The following is an 18,061-nucleotide window of genomic DNA, read 5'->3' as shown; positions in this document are numbered from 1 at the left end:
TAAAAATTTCAAGACGAAAACTTATCCATGCACACTATAAAAAGGGTTAAAAAACTGAAACCATAAAACTGAGAAACCAAAATATAATATCAAACTGGAGTGCCTGTTAAAAAAGTACAATACAAAAAGACACACAAAATGTTTTACAGAGCACAACAAGAATTCAAAAATAAAGCAAACATCGTCACACTATATAAGAACAAAGGAGACAGGGGCGAATGCAATAACTACCCAGGCATCTCTCTTCTCAGCGTTGCTTGCCCATGTTGTGCTGAAGAGACTCCAAGTGCTTGCAGACAGAGTCTTTCCAGAATCACAGTGTGGATTTCGAGCTAACAGATCCACCACTGACATGGTATTCTCCCTCCAACAGTTGCAAGAGAAATGTAGGAAACAACAACAGCCACTCTTTGTGGCCTTCATAGATCTCACAAAGGCCTTTGATTTGGTTAGCAGGGAGGGCCTTTTTAAAATACTTCCCAAGACTGGATGTCCACCTCGACTCCTTAACATCATCAACTCCTTTCATGGGGGAATGAACGGCACCATAGTTTTTGATGGCTCAACATCAGATCCCTTTGACATCGGATTCCAAAATATCTCCTGTAAGGAGAATTAGTGCAGGGAAATCGCCCCACAGGGAGACCACAGCTGCGATACAAGGAGATCTGCAAGCAGGATCTGAAGGCCTTAGGAATGGACCTCAACAGATGGGAAACCTTGACATCTGAGTGTTCAGCCTGGAGGCAGGCGTTGCATCACAGCCTCTCCCAATTTGAAGTGATCCTTGTCCAGCAGGCCAAGGCAAAGAGGCAGTCCTGAAAGCAGCAAAATCAGGGAGCTGGACAGGGGACAGACTGTACAGTGGTGCCTCGCTTAACAAGCGCACCGTATAACGACAAAATTGCATAGCGAAGAGGTATTTGCGATCACAAATGCGATCGCATACCAATGGCCCCTATGGGCAAAACTCGCTTTGCGAAGATCGGTAAGCGTTTTGCTTATTGATCTTTGAAAAACAAAGCCCGACGATCAGCTGTTCGGCGGCTCCAAAATGGCCGCCGGAAGCCCCAAAATGGCCACGTGCAGCGTTTTCACGCCCTGCCCTCGCTTAACGAGGGTGCGAAAATGGCTGCCGGACCCGGGAATCATCGCCGAACAGTGAGTTTTCGGCCCATTTGGAACTTTGGGCTTTTCTGTCCCGTTCAGCGATGTTTCGCCACAGTGAAGGTTAATCCGGAACGGATTAACCTCGCTATGCGAGGCAGCACTGTATTTGTCTTCAGTGTGGAAGGGACGGTCACTCTCGAATTGGACTTCTCAGCCACACTAGACGCTTTTCCAAGTCCTCCATACAGAGCACGTTAACCATAGTCTGAAGGATGCCTAATCAATCAATCACCCATGGGCAAAACACAAAACAAGACATGAAAATGAAAAAGGGTGCTGAGGTTTTTATCCAGTGGAAGTCACTCCACTGACAGAAGGCACTGTCCCTTTCAGAAGAGGGAAGGAAACAGTTTTCAGTGATGCCCCTCCCTCTTGCAGACCACTTCAGATCTGCTGTTAAGTATGAGTTGGGTAACTGGGCTTGATGTGGTGGCAATAGAGAATGAGGACATCACAGGAGAAAGAAAATTGGGGTAGGGAAGCAGCCTAATTTCTCCTTCAACCAGCAAGATGATCCTTACTGGACACAAGCCTGTGTATTCCAAAGCTCAAAAAATACAGCTTGATAAAAGCTTCACTTTATCTTCCACAAACTATCTCTGATACTAAAGGGTGACAATTAAAAACAATATGTCTCCATGGCTTCTGGCCACATCCTGATGAAAGCATAGCCAGGACTATGTATTAATACATTCTAATTTCACCAAAAGACTTAGTCTTCATACTGACCAATAATATCTCAGCTGGCATATTATTGCCATTGCTGGCAATAATACTAGCAATTGGTTTTGTCACTTCAGCTACAAGTCCTAACAGAATTTTAAGAATCAGAGAATCTTAGAATAATAGAGTATTTGTTTGAAAGGAAAGGAATATTGATTTTGCTGCTGTCTGAACCCTAAATTCAAGATAGCAACCTGCTTGGGTCTCAAAATAATTTTTTTGAAAAAGTAGAGCTAGATAGAGAGAAATTCTGTAGATAGTAGACTTTGTATTAAGGAAATAGAGAAGCAAATTAGGGTTGTATATTGCTTTGTAGCAGTTTTAAATTGTTTTCTTTTAATTCAAGGAGCATTGTTAGAATAATGCAAAAGTCTGTTGACCAAAGCAACTTTCTACACACAAAGCTTGTTTAATGTAACATTTTCACATTATCTTTTCAGAAGATTTTGAGAAGAATTTTCAAGTTTTATGCCAATCACTCACAATCCTAAGGGTTTTACAGTAGTCAGAAAGTAATGAGTAACTAACACTCTTTGCAACATTTACTCACACAAATTACTCTGGGGTAGGAGGGTTACAACAACATCCATAACAAATTACCTTAAAAACAACTTTCCAAGTACCCAACAGAACAATAAACAACTGAACTGCTGAATAGCTCAATGAGAGATGGTGCGCCACCCCAAACCAACCCATTTCTTTCCGCGCTTCTGTTGCAATGGGCGGGAAGGTGGGACAAGGGCAGGGGATTGTGGGAGTTGTAGTCTAAACCTTTTGGAGCGCCCCTGCCACCCCCTTCTTGAAGCAAACTGTTATACTCAAGCCACTGACATGCTGCCCTTTTCTCCTTCACTGAACGGACCCTCAGGGTTCAGGGAGAAGGAGGAGCGGTTGACTTTCCGCAGTGCGTTTGCTTGTCTCTCTATAACAGCCCCGTGGATTTTGCCCTCAGCGCTCTCAGTTCAATTTGAGAGCTTTCTCTCCCAGAGGATTTAAACATAGAGGCACATCACATCCATGTACAGGGGAAGATCTCAAGTTCAACATCCCTCAAAGCCATTTAAAGTTGGCCAGGTGAACTTTCTTTCCCCCTGACAGCCAGCCAGCCACAACAGGACAACAAATTCCCACCCAGGATGACCCAAGCCAGTCCCATCCCTAGAAATCCTGCCACACCACCCCAAACTGACCCGTTTCTCTCCCCACTTCTCTTGCAACAGGCGGGAAGGTGGGCGGGAAGGCAGGACGGACAAACGGGGCTCGTCTCTCCCTCCCCACCTAGGTGTAAGGCAGCGCTTCACCGGGCAAGGACGGGGACCTGAGAGACCCTTTCCTTCCACCCAGTCCACACTCGGTCCTCCCCTAAGGGATGAAGGCGAGACGTGGCAGGCAGAAAGAGCTGGATTGTCTGGCGGTGCCGGCACTGGATCCACTGCCAGCACCACAGCTGCAGCCGCCTTCACAGGTTTGGCTTGCTCCAGTGCCCCCCTACCGCCCCCCTTCTGTTCTGCCGCCCCCACACCGCCCTTTTTCATTCTACCGCCACCCTGAAAAATGAAATCGCCCCCTGGGGGGCATTATTGCCCACATTAAGAACCACTGATTTAAATCAACTTGATTTTTTAAAAAACATTTTTATCCACCCTGAATCTAACTATGATCTCCAAACAACAAGACACATATTCCTATGAAGTATTACAAAGTGCAACTCTTGTGGCTTCTGATCACTGAAAAAACATCTGGGCCTAAATCCAGTTACTAGTCCCAATTACAGCAGACCTCGAATTGAATCAATAGGATGTATTTGTGGTTACCTTAATTTTTTTTAAAAGACCTTCCCAGTCTTAAAACAGGCTGGGGCACCAAAGGGGGGGGGGAACTGCTCCCCACAGAAGTGAGAGGTCTTTTCCCTTTAACAAAAACCCTGAGGTGCTGGAGACACAGAGGTGTGTGTAACATATTCTCCCTAATGATCATACACTTTTCAGCAGACAACTGGGCTAGATTTCATGAAGACAACTGGGTAGATACAATGCAGGTATAATAATGTAAAGCAGAAAAAAAAAGAATATGGGTTGATGGAGTCTATCTTATTATTATTAATTATTAATTATTAATTATTAATTATTAATTATTAATTATTAATTATTATTATTATTATTATTATTATTATTATTATTATTATTATTATTATTTATTATTATTATTATTATTATTATTTTTATTTTTATTTTTATTTTTATTATTATTATTAACAAGCACAAGATCCACTAACTAAACCTTGATGGAATAGTTGCCCCAGAGGCTGGACATACAAAACTAAGAGACAGGGGCACCACAGACACAAATCCAACCATGATTTCCCACCCTGTCCATGTTTTCAGCAATCACAATTGGAGTGAGGGGTCTTTAAATCTGCTTCTCTTTTTAGTTAGCTGGGAGCCAGAAAAAACTGTTCATCTACAGCAAATTATTCAGACATCTCCTAGTAGATAAAAAATCTACCTTCCGCCTGCCATGATGTAGAAGATCAAAATTTTACAGATTACCGTAATTTATTCAAAACTGGGATGAGGTAATAATGTTTGTGGTGCATGTTTTTAAACAGCTAAACAAATAATCAATAAATATATGAATTACAAGTAGATGATCCACAATGACCAGCCCTAAGGACTCCATAATGTGCTATCAGTGTCCTTAAATTCACTTTCACAGGGAGTTTGTAAATTTCACAGAAGGACATGCAATGCACTTTCTCTCACGTAAAACAATTATCAGAGATTAACCAACAAGAATATACACATAATGAAGCCTCCCTATAGCAATCAACTCCAAAAATACAAAGACCAATGGTATATGAATAGTGTCTCTAAGTGTACAATACCAAACATATAAATATAGAAATACATGACATTCAAAAATATGAAATAAAATATTGTCAATTACACATTAGTAGAAGTCTTTTTCAACACAAGGTGTTCTTCCCATGGTAGAGTCTACTTTTTCAATTACATACAATCATTGAATTTGCAGTTCAAGAACTGTATGTAATTGTAAAAAATATGCATTACTGGCTGCGGGACGTGGTGGGCTGCTGGACGTGGTGGCGCTGCGGGCTAAACCGCAGAGGCCTGTGCTGCAGGGTCAGAAGACCAACTAGTCGTAATATCGAATCCACGCAATGGAGTGAGCTCCCGTCGCTTGTCCCAGCTCCCGCCAACCTAGCGGTTTGAAAGCATGTAAATGCGAGTAGATCAATAGGGACCACTTCGGTGGGAAGGTAACAGCGTTCCGTGTCTAAGTCGCACTGGCCATGTGACCACGGAAGATTGTCTTTGGACAAAAACGCTGGCTCTATGGCTTGGAAACGGGGATGAGCACCGCCCCCTAGAGTCGAACACGACTGGACAAAAATTGTCAAGGGGAACCTTTACCTTTTTATGCATTACTGACTGCACACCTTAATACATTATAAGTATACTCACAAATTATTGAGATTAAACCTTAAGCCATTTATTAGTATTGAACAAATACAATTACAGTTTCCTGCTTATTTGTATCACAGGGTTATCCCATTGTGGCCTGGGGGCTCCCACAAGAAAATGTTTCTTGGAACATTTACTTTCATAACATGACAACAGGGGGTGGTAAATCAATTATGTAGTTCAAAACTGTAATAAGCATCAAAAATGCACACGATCTTCTATTATACTATACACAGAGAATCACACCCCTTTTACTGGGTGTTAATTTCTAAGCTCTTGCTCCACAATCACAATTAATTGCTGCATATCTCAGGATGTATGAATAGAAATAGTGCTATCCTAAATAAGCTGTGCATAGATATGCAACCCTAATCTCATATGAGATGTGGTTTTACATTTTAACATCTCAATTTTTTCTTAAAGAAAAAAAATACAATTCAATATTTTTTAAAAAAAGACTTACTGCTCAAGTAAACTAGCATAACACAGTGGATTAGAATGGCTGATTGTGGAACCTGGGAGCTGGAATTCCAATCCCCTCCCATACTGAACCTCCTGGAGAAAAAAGCCAACTGAGATAACTGCACCAGTGTGATTGGTGGGGTTATGTGCTCTTCAACAGGTGCAGTCTTGGGCAAGCATCACAGCACCAAAACACCATCAGACTAGTAAAACACTTTGGAGCAGTTCATACATAAAAGTTCAGGGAGAGATGCCATAATTTAGAATTAACTTAATCGCACATAATAACTGTTACATGCTACAGTATCTCAAATAGATGTAGGAACATATTATGCTAAAGAGAAAGGTTCTGCCCACCTCCAGCAGAGTTTTCAAAATCAAGTCAATCAGCTTCTCTACATTAGGAAAAGGTGCTTTCAGAGCAGGACATACATATTTGAAGAACCTGCTCTTAAATCCCAGCTCTTCTAATTTTAACATTTTGACAGCAAATAGATATGAGGTCTTCAAAAATTATGATTTCTTCTGGAGAATCTTTAATGCAACATGCAGCTATGAATGAAACTGAATGTGTCCAATACTACACATGAACATCACAGAAGTCTGTAAGTTTATACAGAAGTATGTCATCATATACTCCCTGGGATTTAGTATCAGGCATGTAAGAATGCAGCCTAGACTGGAAACTTGGTTGAAATTCACAAAATTTGCTTCAGAGTACATAAACACATTTTCAATACAGTCTTAAACTTAGAAGTCAGCGCAACTCAGTTCACTCCCAAATGACTGTTTCTAAATAGCTTTAGCAACATAGTTTGTAGGCACCCAATCAAGAAACCTAGAAAAACAGGTGTGTGCGAAACCATCCCATCACATGTAACATTTTGCAGAATGTACAACTCACTCCACTTTATGACAACTTTCCTCCTTGCTAGCAACAGAAGGAGCATCCATTACTGTAACGATTACACTTACCGAGAGAGTAATGCCAATTTTTGCTCAAGCATCATCTCCAGTTTCTGGGCCTGCTTGGAGACCCAGTGATCTACTCCGTGCAGCCGATAGCACGTCTCCAACATCAGCCGGAAATCGGCGACGAAATCCGCGATTGCCCTGTACTGCCTGGTGGAAAACTTCTCTTTCATTTTAAGCAGCCCCATCCCAGGCGGCGGCTGAGTTTCTCGCGAAGGCTGATGCCCACTACTTTCCTTAGAGGACGCGGCGGCGGCTCCACTTTGCCCATCCTCAGCTTCTCCGCCTCCAAAGGGTCTTAGGAAAGGGGCAGTCAGGGGCCGGTGCTTTTCCAGCAGAAACTCGCTCAAGATCCGATATCCCTGTTGCAGTTCCGGGCTCAGTTTCTGCTCCCAACTGCGGTGGCCGCCAGCATCGTCCTCCTCTTCTTTCGCCAGGCACCCAACTCCCGCGGGCTCCCTTCCCCGCTCGCCGGCAGCGGCGCTCTCCGTCGGCAGCTCCATGCCGCCTTCCTCCTCCTCCTCCTCCTCTTCTCCTTCCTCGCCACCGTCGCCCGCCGCCCCCTCGGGCTGCGCCAGGTTCATGCCCGGCAGCGGACGGAGCCAGAGGGAGGCTCCATGGGCACCCGAGGACTTGAACCCACCGCCCTCCCTTGCACCGGCCTAAAGGCTCGGAGCCTGCTCCTCCCGATAGGCCGGACGGGCTGCTCCAGCCACCACCACCGCCGCCTCCCTCCCGAAGCTGACCAACGCTGGTCCGCTTGGCACCTGGGGAGACGGCGGCGGCGGCGGCGGCAGGACGGGAGGCCTCTGGTCGGCGGGAAGGGGGGCGGGAACCGGCGGCGACAGGTGGGAAGGGTCCCCGAGAACTCGCCTTCCCCGTGAGCCGCTTCAAGGGGAGCGCGCGGTGCCTCAGCGAGGGCTGCCCGCGGTCCCTCCCTTCTCAGGCGACGGGGGAATGAGGAAGGGACGAGAAACCACCGACGCCGACAGCCCTCTCCCTCTCCCTGCCCTTGCTGCCTGGACCTGCCCCTCGGGTCCCTGTCAGATTTCTTCCCTCAGCACTTCTGCCACAGCAGCTGGCAGCGAGGCCTGCGCGCCTTCTTCTCCTGGTTCACACGACCGGGCCTGGCAAAAAGTTCCCTCTCCTTGCCCCTCTCTTTCTCGCCCGCGGTGTTTGCCGAGGTGACGCGGCCGAAGCCGGTCCCGCTGTCAATTAGGGAGAGCCCTGCTAGACCTTAGCTGTCCCCTCCCCCCTCAGACAAGAGACAGGGAGAATGGGTGGGGGGGGAGGAAAGAGCGCCGTCTTCCACCAACTGCGCATGCGTAGTAGTCCCGGCCTGGGGCACTTGCGTGGGCCGCGCACTTTGTTTTGGACGCCAGCTGGAGCGTTCGTCATCAATGAGCGACGAAAAGGCAGAAAGGGGGGGTCGCGGTAGGGAGTCACTGCGCATGTCGGACATGAACACCATAAGAGGTTTGGGTTGCGAAGACAGGCTGGAATCTTAATTCTGAATAGAATACCCATTTTTATAATAAGGTATAAAGGTCTTCCTACAGGTATTTTACTACTATTCGATGTTATTGCTGGTGGTGTAACACGACTACCTGCAGTTTGCATGGTTGTGACTGATGTTCAACTAGAGGTTGGCTTCAGATATAGTACATTGTAGGTATTATTAAAGAAGATACTTATTATATATATAAAAAAGAAATTAAATATTTCTGTGAAAAGTATCCTGTAGGAATCGAAGGAATAAAATGGAATTAACAGTGTTAAATTTTGGGGATTCAAAATATAGTATATGCTGAATTATTTAGAAGTACCCTGTTTCCCGTAAAATAAGACCTAGCCTGAAAATAAGGCCTAGTATGAGTTTTCAGGATGCTCATAATATAAGTCCTACTCCAAAAATAAGCCCTAGTTAAGTGAAACCCCGCTCTCCACCATTGTGCAGCAACGAAATCACATGACTGTATTTGAATAAATGTAGATGGTTGTACATGACAAAAATAAAACATCCCCTGAAAATGAGCCCTAATGTGTTTTTTGGAGCAAAAATTAATGTAATGCCCTGTCTTATTTTTGGGGAAACAGTATGTTTTTAGAAATGTGATTAACTTCTTGTCCGGTAGGTGATGATCAGAGTTTAGTAGGGCTTCGGTATACTCTTATACTACCAGGAGCTAATTATTCCTTAGGCTGTAGTCCTGTATCCACTTCCTGAGAATAAGGGTTTGTTGTTTAGTCGTTAAGTCATGTCCAACTCTTTGTGACCCCATGGACCAGAGCATGTCAGGCCCTCCTGTCTTCCATTGCCTCCCGTAGTTGGGTTCAAATTCATGTTGGTAGCTTCGGTGACACTGTCCAACCATCTCGTCCTCTGTCGTCCCCTTCTCCTCTTGCCTTCACACTCTCCCAACATCAGTGTCTTTTCCAGGGAGATTTTTCTTCTCATGAGATGGCCAAAAGTACTGAAGCCTCAGCTTCAGGATCTGTCCTTTCAGTGAGCACTCAGGGTTGATTTCCTTCAAAATGGATAGGTTTGATCTCCTTGCAGTCCAGGGGATTCTCAAGAGTCTCCTCCAGCACCACAGTTCAAAAGCATCAATTCTTTGGCGGTCAGCCTTCTTTATGATCCAGCTCTCACTTCCATACATCGCTATAGGAAAAGCCATAGCTTTGACTATGCAGACTTTTGTCGGCAAGGTAATGTCTCTGCTTTTTAAGGTGCTGTCTAGGTTTGTCATCGCTTTCCTCCCAAGAAGCAGGTGTCTTTTAATTTTGTGGCTGCTGTCCCCATCTGCAGTGATCAGGGAGTCCAAGAAAGTAAATTCTGTCACTACCTCCATATCTTCCCCTTCTACAGTGGTGCCTCGACTTACGAAATTAATCTGTATTGGAATTAATCCTGGGACCGCACCAGACCATCGTGCCTACACCCAGAAGGAGCCAAAGACCATCTGCCGGCCATTAAGAGCCTCGTGGCGCAGTGGTTAAAACGCTGTACTGCAGCTAAAACTGTGCTCACGACCTGGGGTTCAAATCCCAGGTAGCCGGCTCAAGGTTGACTCAGCCTTCCATCCTTCCGAGGTCGGTAAAATGAGTACCCAGCTTGCTGGGGGGGCAATGTGTAGCCTTTATAATTAAAATTGTAAACCGCCCGGAGAGTGCTTGTAGCGCTATGGGGCGGTATATAAGTCCAATAAATAAATAAATAAATAAACGGTGGCCGCATCTCAAAATTTTCGTAAGCCGAATCACCATTTCCCATTGGAATGCATTGAAAACCATTTAATCCATTCTGGCTGTTTTTCGTTCTTACGTAGAGGCACTGTTCTTAAATCGAAGCATTAGTTCCCATAGGAACTAATTAGTTCCCATAGGAACTAATGCAAAGCCGGTTAATCTGTCCTCTACCATTAGGGGGAGAATTTTTCTTCTTTTGACCTAAAATGAACTTAGGTCGGAAAAGGGGCAGGAAAGGAGGGAGGGGTGCGGGAACACCTTCTAAAATGAACACCTTTAAAAACAAGCACCTTTTAAACCAAATTAATCACCTTTTAGGTTAAAAAAGGGCAGGAGAGCACCTTCTAAACAGAACACCTTTTAATCCAAGCACCTTTTAAACAAAACCAAGCACCTTTGAGTCTACAATAAACTCCATTTTAAAGCCTGCCTGCATCAACAAGCACCACAGCCCCTCACAGAATTTTTTTCTGATTTTAAGAGACAGACCTTGGAGCCACATTTTAAAAGAAAGGCAGGTCACAGTACACAAACCGTAAAAGCGACAGAATCCAGCAAGCATTATTCCAGCACAGAACTCCTCATCACAAAAAGAGACCCTAAACTGCATTTTACGCGCTGCCTGCATCAACAACCAGCACAGCCGCTCACAGAATATTTTCTGATTTAAAAAAAAAAAGACTTGAAGCCACATTTTAAACCCACACATTTTAAAACAACAGAGAGGTAACAGTACACAAACCCTAGGAGCCACAGAATGCAAAAATACTGTAAATAAATAAATTTTACATTTTAAAATTATATAGTCTAATTTTCACATTTAATTTTAATTTAATATTACAGTCTACTTCTCACATTTTAAATCCCCTCCAAGATCCATCAGAGCACAGAAACATAACCCCCACCTAGCCCTACCCCCTGCACCAAGCTGCAAGTACAATAAATACAGTGTACAGTATGTACTTACACAGAACAGGCAGTCTCTCTGTTTTAAAAAAAATTCAAAAATCAAAAAATCAAAAATTAAAAAAATCCCAAAACAAACACAGTCCAAAAAGTACAGTACCAGGCAATATCAGGCAGTACCAAGCAGTCTGAAGACTGATGGTTGTTGTGCGTTTTTCAGATTCTTTGGCCGTGTTCTGAAGGTTGTTTTTCCTGATGTTTCGCCAGTCTCCGTGGCCGGCATCTTCAGAAGATTGGAGTAGGAAGTCTGTCCATGCTCTGTTGCTGTTTGTTGGATAGTTGAGTATTTATAACCGTGGGAAGTGTTTGTAGGTTGGGGAAACTTTTGAAAAAACACAACCTACAAACAGTATTGAGACCCACCACAAAAATACAAGTGTTACAGTCAGCAAAGAACAAAAGGGACCCCCTCACCACTGCAGGAGTATACCGAATACCTTGCAGTTGTGGACAGGTATATATTGGAACCACAAAATACAGCATTCACACCAGAATCAAAGAACATGAGAGACACTGCAGACTAAAACATCCGGAAAAATCAGCAGTAGCTGAACATACCCTAAAACAAGCTGGACATGAAATTCTATTTCAAAATGCTGAAGTACTGGACAACACCAGCAATCATTACGTATGATAGATTGTACAGAGAAGCCAATGAAATCCATAAACACCATCAGAGCTTCAACAAGAAAGAAGAAAGTCTAAAACTTAACAAGGCCTGGCTTCCAGCACTGAAAAATACAGCCTGCGAAAGGTCAACAAACTCTACCCAGCCACAAGGACCAGGGATCATTGCACAAAAAAGACCAGCTAAAGACACCTATCAATCACAATGACAGAAAATCTCTCCCCCTTATCACAACAATACATCCAACAACAAAAACACACTGATCACCATAATCACCCTATCTCCTGAAAAGGACAAAGCTGTTCCAACAGATATAAATACTCAACTATCCAACAAACAGCAACACAGCATGGACAGAATTCCTACTCCAGTCCTCTGAAGATGCCGGCCACTGAGACTGGCAAAACGTCAGGAAGAACAACCTTCAAAACACGGCCAAAGAGCCTGAAAAACCCACAACAACCATAAGATCCCGGCCATGAAAGGCTTCAAAAATGTGGTGTGAAGACTCTCTCCCTATCCTCTCTCTGACCGCTGGGACGAGCGAGGTAGCAGACAAGCAGACTCTTTGCTGGCCAACGGTTAACAGAAAGTTCAATCTTCCCGCTTTCCCTGACTCGCCCGCATTTTTTCTTTTGTAACTTGAAGCTCCGTTCGCAAGTTGAGGCAATATTTTGTGAACAGAGTTTTTCGTATCTCAAAAATTTTGCAACTAGGGACATTCGTAAGTCGAGGCACCACTGCATTTGCCAGGAGGTGATGGGACCAGTGGACATGATCTTAGTTTTTTTGATGTTGAGCTTCAGACCATTTTTTGCACTCTCCTCTTTCACCTTCATTAGAAGGTTCTTTAATTCCTCCTCAGTTTCTGCCATCAGAGTGGTATCATCTGCATATCTGAGGATATTATTTCTCCCGGCAGTCTTAATTCCGGTTTGGGATTCATCCAGTCCAGCCTTTCACATGATGTATTCGGCATATAAGTTAAATAAGCAGGGAGACAATATACATCCTTGTCGTACTACTTTCCCAATTTTGAACCAATCATTTGCTCCATATCCAATTCTAACTGTTCCTTCCTGTCCCACATACAGGTTTCTCAGGAGGTAGATAAGGTGGTCAGGCACTCCCATTTCTTTAAGAACTTGCCATAGTTTGCTGTGGCCCACACAGTCAAAGGCTTTTGCGTACTCAACGAAGCAGAAGTAGATGTTTTTCTGGAACTCTCTGGCTTTCTCCATAATCCAACACATGTTAGCAATTTGGTCTCTAGTTCCTCTGCCCCTTTGAAATCCAGGTTGTACTTCTAGGAGTTCTTGGTCCACATACTGCTGAAGCCTGCCTTATAGAAGTTTGAGCATAACCTTGCTAGCTTGTGAAATGAGTGCAATTGTACCGTAGTTGGAGCATTCTTTGGCACTTCCCTTCTTTGGGATTGGGATGTAGACTGATCTTTTCCAGTCCTCTGGCCATTGCTGTTTTCCAAACTTGCTGGATTATTGAGTGTAGCACCTTAACAGCGTCATCTTTTAAGATTTTAAATACGGTAGTTCAATTGGAATTCCATCACCTCCACTGGCCTTGTTGTTAGCCAAGCTTTCTAAGGCCCACTTGACTTCGGTCTCCAGAATGCCTGTATGAAGGTCAGCAACCACACTATCTGGGTTGTCCAGGACATCCAAATCTTTCTGATATAATTCATCTGTATATTCTTGCCACCTCTTCTTGGTGTCTTCTGCTTCTGTAAGGTCCCTATCATTTTTGTCTTTCATCATGTCCATCTTTGCACAGAACGTTCCTTTAATATCCCCTATTTTTTTGAACAGATCTCTGGTTTTTCACTTTCTATTATTTTTCTCTATTTCTTTGCACTGTTCATTTAAGAAGGCCCTCTTGTCTCTCTTTGCTATTCTTTGGAAGTCTGCATTCAATTTTCTGTCACTTTCCCTATCTCCCTTGCATTTTGTTTCCCTTTTCGTCTCTGCTATTTGTAAAGCCTCATTGGACAGCCACTTTGCTTTCTTGCATTTCCTTTTCTTTGGGATGTTTTTTGTTGTTGCCTCCTATACAGGAGTGGTAGAATATACCAGATGGGCGGGATAGAAATTGAATGAATGAATGAATGAATGAATGAATGAATGAATACATACATACATGCATGCATGCATGCATGCATACATACATACATACATACATACATACATACATACATACATACATACATACATACATACATACATACATACATACATACATACATACATACATACATACATACATACATACATACATACATAGTTATGAGCCTCCATCCATAGTTCTCCAGGCACTCTCTCCACCAAATCGAGTTCCTTAAATCTGTTCTTCACTTCCACTGTGTATTCATAAGGGATTTGGTTCAGGTTATACCTTACTAGCCCAGTGGTTTTTCCTACTTTCTCCAGTTTGAGCTTGAATTCTGCTATAAGAAGCTGATGATCAGAGCCACAATCAGCTCCAGGTCTTCTTTTTGCTGACTGTATAGAGCTTCTCCATCTTTGGCGGCAGAGAACATAATCGGATTTCGGTATTACCCATATGGTGATGTCCATATGTAGTCGCCTCTTGTGTTGTTGGAAAAGAGTGTTTGTGATTACCAGCATGTTCTCTTGCCAAAACTCTATTAGCTTTTGGCCTGCTTTGTTTTGAACTCCAAGGCCAAACTTCCCTGTTGTTCCTTTTATCTCTTGACTCCCTGCTTTAGCATTCCAGTCCCTTATCATGAGAAGAACATCTTTCTTTGGTGTCAGTTCTAGAAGGTCTTGTAAGTCTTCATAGAATTGGTCAGTTTCAGCCTCTTCATCGGTGGTTGGTGTATAAACTTGGATTACTGTGATGTTGAAAGGTCTGCCATGGATTCGTATTGAAATCATTCTATCATTTTTGAGATTTTATCCCAGTACAGTTTTCCCACTCTTTTGTTGACTAGGAGGGTTCCTGTTCTACCCACTTTTTAATATACTGAGTTAAATGTGCCCCAAGTTCAGCAAAAGACTCCTCAGGTTTCTCTGAAATTGATTGAAATTTTCTCCTGAGATGCTCTGAATTAATCCCAAATTGGGAATACACCATCTTTTGGTAAGCCTCAAAATTTCTAGCTTGTTCAAGAGGCATCTGTGAATAGTTTTCAGATAAAACACTCCCTTATCTGTGACCTTAATATTATCATCGTCTTATCATATTTAACCCCGAAGTCCTAACAAGCTCTCTCAAAGGAAATCAGGAAAGATTCAGGACAATCTCCTTTCCAATATTGGTGAAGTTTCTTTAGATCGATATTTGAGGGATTTCTCACATTGGAATAATAATAATAATAATAATAATAATAATAATAATAATAATAATAATAATAATAATAATAATAATAATAATAATAATAATAATAATAATAATAATAATAATAATAATAATAATAATAGTAGTAGTAGTAGTTGTAGTAGTTGTAGTAGTTGTAGTAGTTGTAGTAGTAGTTGTTGTTGTTGTTGTTGTTGTTATGGACAACTATTTCCAATTTCATCTCAATTTTGAACTGCATTTCTCTTTGCCTGGTTTCCTGCTTAAGTTCCCTTTTCCTTTCAAGTTCTCTAATTTTTCCCTTTTTCTAATTCTAATTGGTTTTTCATAGCTAACTCCTTCAGTTTATATTCCTGTTCCAGCTTCCATTTTTCAAAATCTTGGGAGCTTTGGATATTTTCTCCTTCTGAGGCAATTATTACTGGTTCCTCAGTTTCTTCCTCACTTTGAATTTGAGGGTTTCCATTTCCCTCAGCACTCTGGAACTCAACCTGTGCCTCCATAACTAACTTTTTACTTCATTTGGGCGGCATAAACAATACAATTTCTTATTAAATTGGACTGGTTCTTTTCCTTCACAAGAGCAAAAAAGACCTCTTCTTGGGATTCCCCAGACCTCCTGGGTTCAGAAGCCCAGAAACTAACTCTTCCACAAGACTCTAACGGGTAACCACTTCTTACGCCATAGATCGTAACCCCTTTTCTCTCCAGACTCAAGAAAATTCAATTTCACACTGGATTGCTTCGGATCCCACCTCTATGTGCCTCATGTTCCCGCATGATCCTTGGTTGTTTCACCAATCAAAGGCACACGCTACATGTTGTTCTGCTGCCACCAGTTGATTACATCAACTTTGTTCACTATTAATGACAGAGGTCTGGGCAACGTAACATTTAAAAACCAAGTAGAAATTGTTTATTGTTACAAGTGATAAAAGTCCAGTCAGTGTCTTTTGTTGTTTGTTGTTTAGTCGTTTAGTTGTGTCCGACTCTTCGTGACCCCATGGACCAGAGCACGCCAGGCCCTCCTATCTTCCACTGCCTCCTGGAGTTGGGTCAAATTCATGTTGGTCGCTTCGGTGACACTGTCCAACCATCTTGTCCTCTGTCGTCACCTTCTCCTCTTGCCATCACACTTTCCTAACATCAGGGTCTTTTCCAAGGAGTCTTCTCTTCTCATGAGATGGCCAAAGTACTGGAGCATCAGCTTCAGGATCTGTCCTTCCAGTGAGCACTCAGGGTTGATTTCTTTTAGAATGGATAGGTTTGCTCTCCTTGCAGTCCAGGGGACTCTCAAGAGCCTCCTCTAGCACCACAATTCAGAGGCATCAATTCAGAGGCATCAATTCTTCGGCGGTCTGCTTTCTTTATGGTCCAGCTCTCACTTCCATACATCACGACAGGAAAAACCATAGCTTTGACTATTCGGACTTTTGTTGGTAAGGTGATGTCTCTGCTTTTTAAGATGCTGTCAAGGTTTGTCATCGCTTTCCTCCCAAGAAGCAGGCGTCTTTTAATTTTGTGGCTGCTGTCTCCATCTGCAGTGATTATGCAGCCCAAGAAAGTAAAATCTGTCACTGCCTCCATATCTTCCCCTTCAATTTCCCAGGAGGTGATGGGACCAGTGGCCATGATCTTAGTTTTTGTGATGTTGAGTTTCAGGCCGGTTTTTTTTTTTTTTTTTTTTTTTTTTGCACTCTCCTCTTTCACCCTCATTACAAGGTTCTTTAATTCCTCCTCACTTTCTGCCATCAGAGTGGTATCATCTGCATATCGGAGATTGTTGATATTTCTTCCAGCAATCTTAATTCCGGCTTCAGATTCCTCCAGTTCAGCCTTCCGCATGCTGTATTCTGTATATAAGTTAAATAAGCCGGGGGACAATATACAGCCTTGCCGTACTCCTTTCCCAATTTTGAACCAATCCGTTGTTCCATATCCAGTTTTAACTGTTGCTTTCTGTCCCACATATAGGTTTCTCAGGAGATAGACAAGGTGGTCAGGCACTCCCATTTCTTTAAGGACTTGCCAAAGTTTGTTGTGGTCCACACAGTCAAAGGATTTTGCATAGTCAATGAAGCAGAAGTAGATGTTTTTCTGGAACTCTCTGGCTTTCTCTATAATCCAGTGCACATTTGCAATTTGGTCTCTAGTTCCTCTGTCCCTTCAGAATCCAGCTTGTACTTCTGGGAGTTCTTGGTCCACATACTGCTGAAGCCTACCTTGTAGGATTTTGAGCATAACCTTGCTGGCGTGTGAAATGAGTGCAATTGTACGGTAGCTAGAGCATTCTTTGGCACTGCCCTTCTTTGGGATTGAGATGTAGACGGATCTTTTCCAGTCCTCTGGCCACTGTTGAGTTTTCCAAACTTGCTGGCATATTGAATGTGCACCTTAACAGCATCATCTTTTAAGATTTTAAATAGTTCAACTGGAATGTCATCACCTCCACTGGCCTTTTTGTTAGGGAGGCTTTCTAAGGCCCAGTTGACTTCACTCTCCAGGATGTCTGGCTCAAGGTCAGCAACTACATTGTCTGGGTTGTCCGTGGTATCCAAATCTTTCTGATATAATTCCTCTGTGTCTTTTACTCTCAACTAAAACTTTCTTTTTTTTCCTAATCTCCACTTAACTCCTCCCCCACGAACTCCTATTGGTGCATGCAAATCTTAACATAAATATTCACGAACAGGGTGAACGCTACATCCTTCTCATGACTAGAGAGGGGCATGAATTGACAAAATGGTGATGCATTGCAATTTGTAATTCATCAAGGATCACAACTCACAAATTAATGATTTTTTCTGACAAACCAATTTGTCCATTCATCAGTTTTGAAAATGCTATAAAACAGCTCCCCAAGCACGTAGAGTTGCCAAAATTACAGAGAAGCTTCCGCTGACTGTCCTCTACAAACTCTCCAGGTTTGGTGAAGTTTTGGGTTTCAGATGTCCAAGTTACAGACCCACAAAGTGGGTCCCCAAGGAAAGTGATAGAGATTACAGAGGTTTCTTCCCTTGAGTTAGAGGGGTTTGCTGAGAGGTATGTTTTTCCTTCCCCTGGGGTTACAGAA

At 43.0% G+C, this 18,061-nt stretch overlaps 1 protein-coding gene across 2 annotated transcripts in view; it reads right to left on the bottom strand.

The window, feature by feature from the left end:
* The window catches only part of BRD10 (bromodomain containing 10), a 90,030-nt gene extending 82,495 nt beyond the window's left edge, over positions 1 to 7,535 (bottom strand). For both annotated transcript variants that reach the window (XM_020810378.3, XM_020810380.3), the window contains exon 1: positions 6,816 to 7,535. In XM_020810378.3, coding sequence (XP_020666037.3) covers positions 6,816 to 7,396 — 581 coding nt within the window. In that variant the 5' untranslated portion in view covers positions 7,397 to 7,535. The remainder of the gene's footprint in view (positions 1 to 6,815) is intronic.
* Positions 7,536 to 18,061: the final 10,526 nt, after the last annotated feature.

The sequence above is a fragment of the Pogona vitticeps genome, chromosome 2 (assembly GCF_051106095.1).
Source record: "Pogona vitticeps strain Pit_001003342236 chromosome 2, PviZW2.1, whole genome shotgun sequence".
NCBI classification, from domain to species: domain Eukaryota; kingdom Metazoa; phylum Chordata; class Lepidosauria; order Squamata; family Agamidae; genus Pogona; species Pogona vitticeps.
Note: the sequence above shows the minus strand (reverse complement) of the source record. Positions and strands in the feature narration are given on the sequence as shown.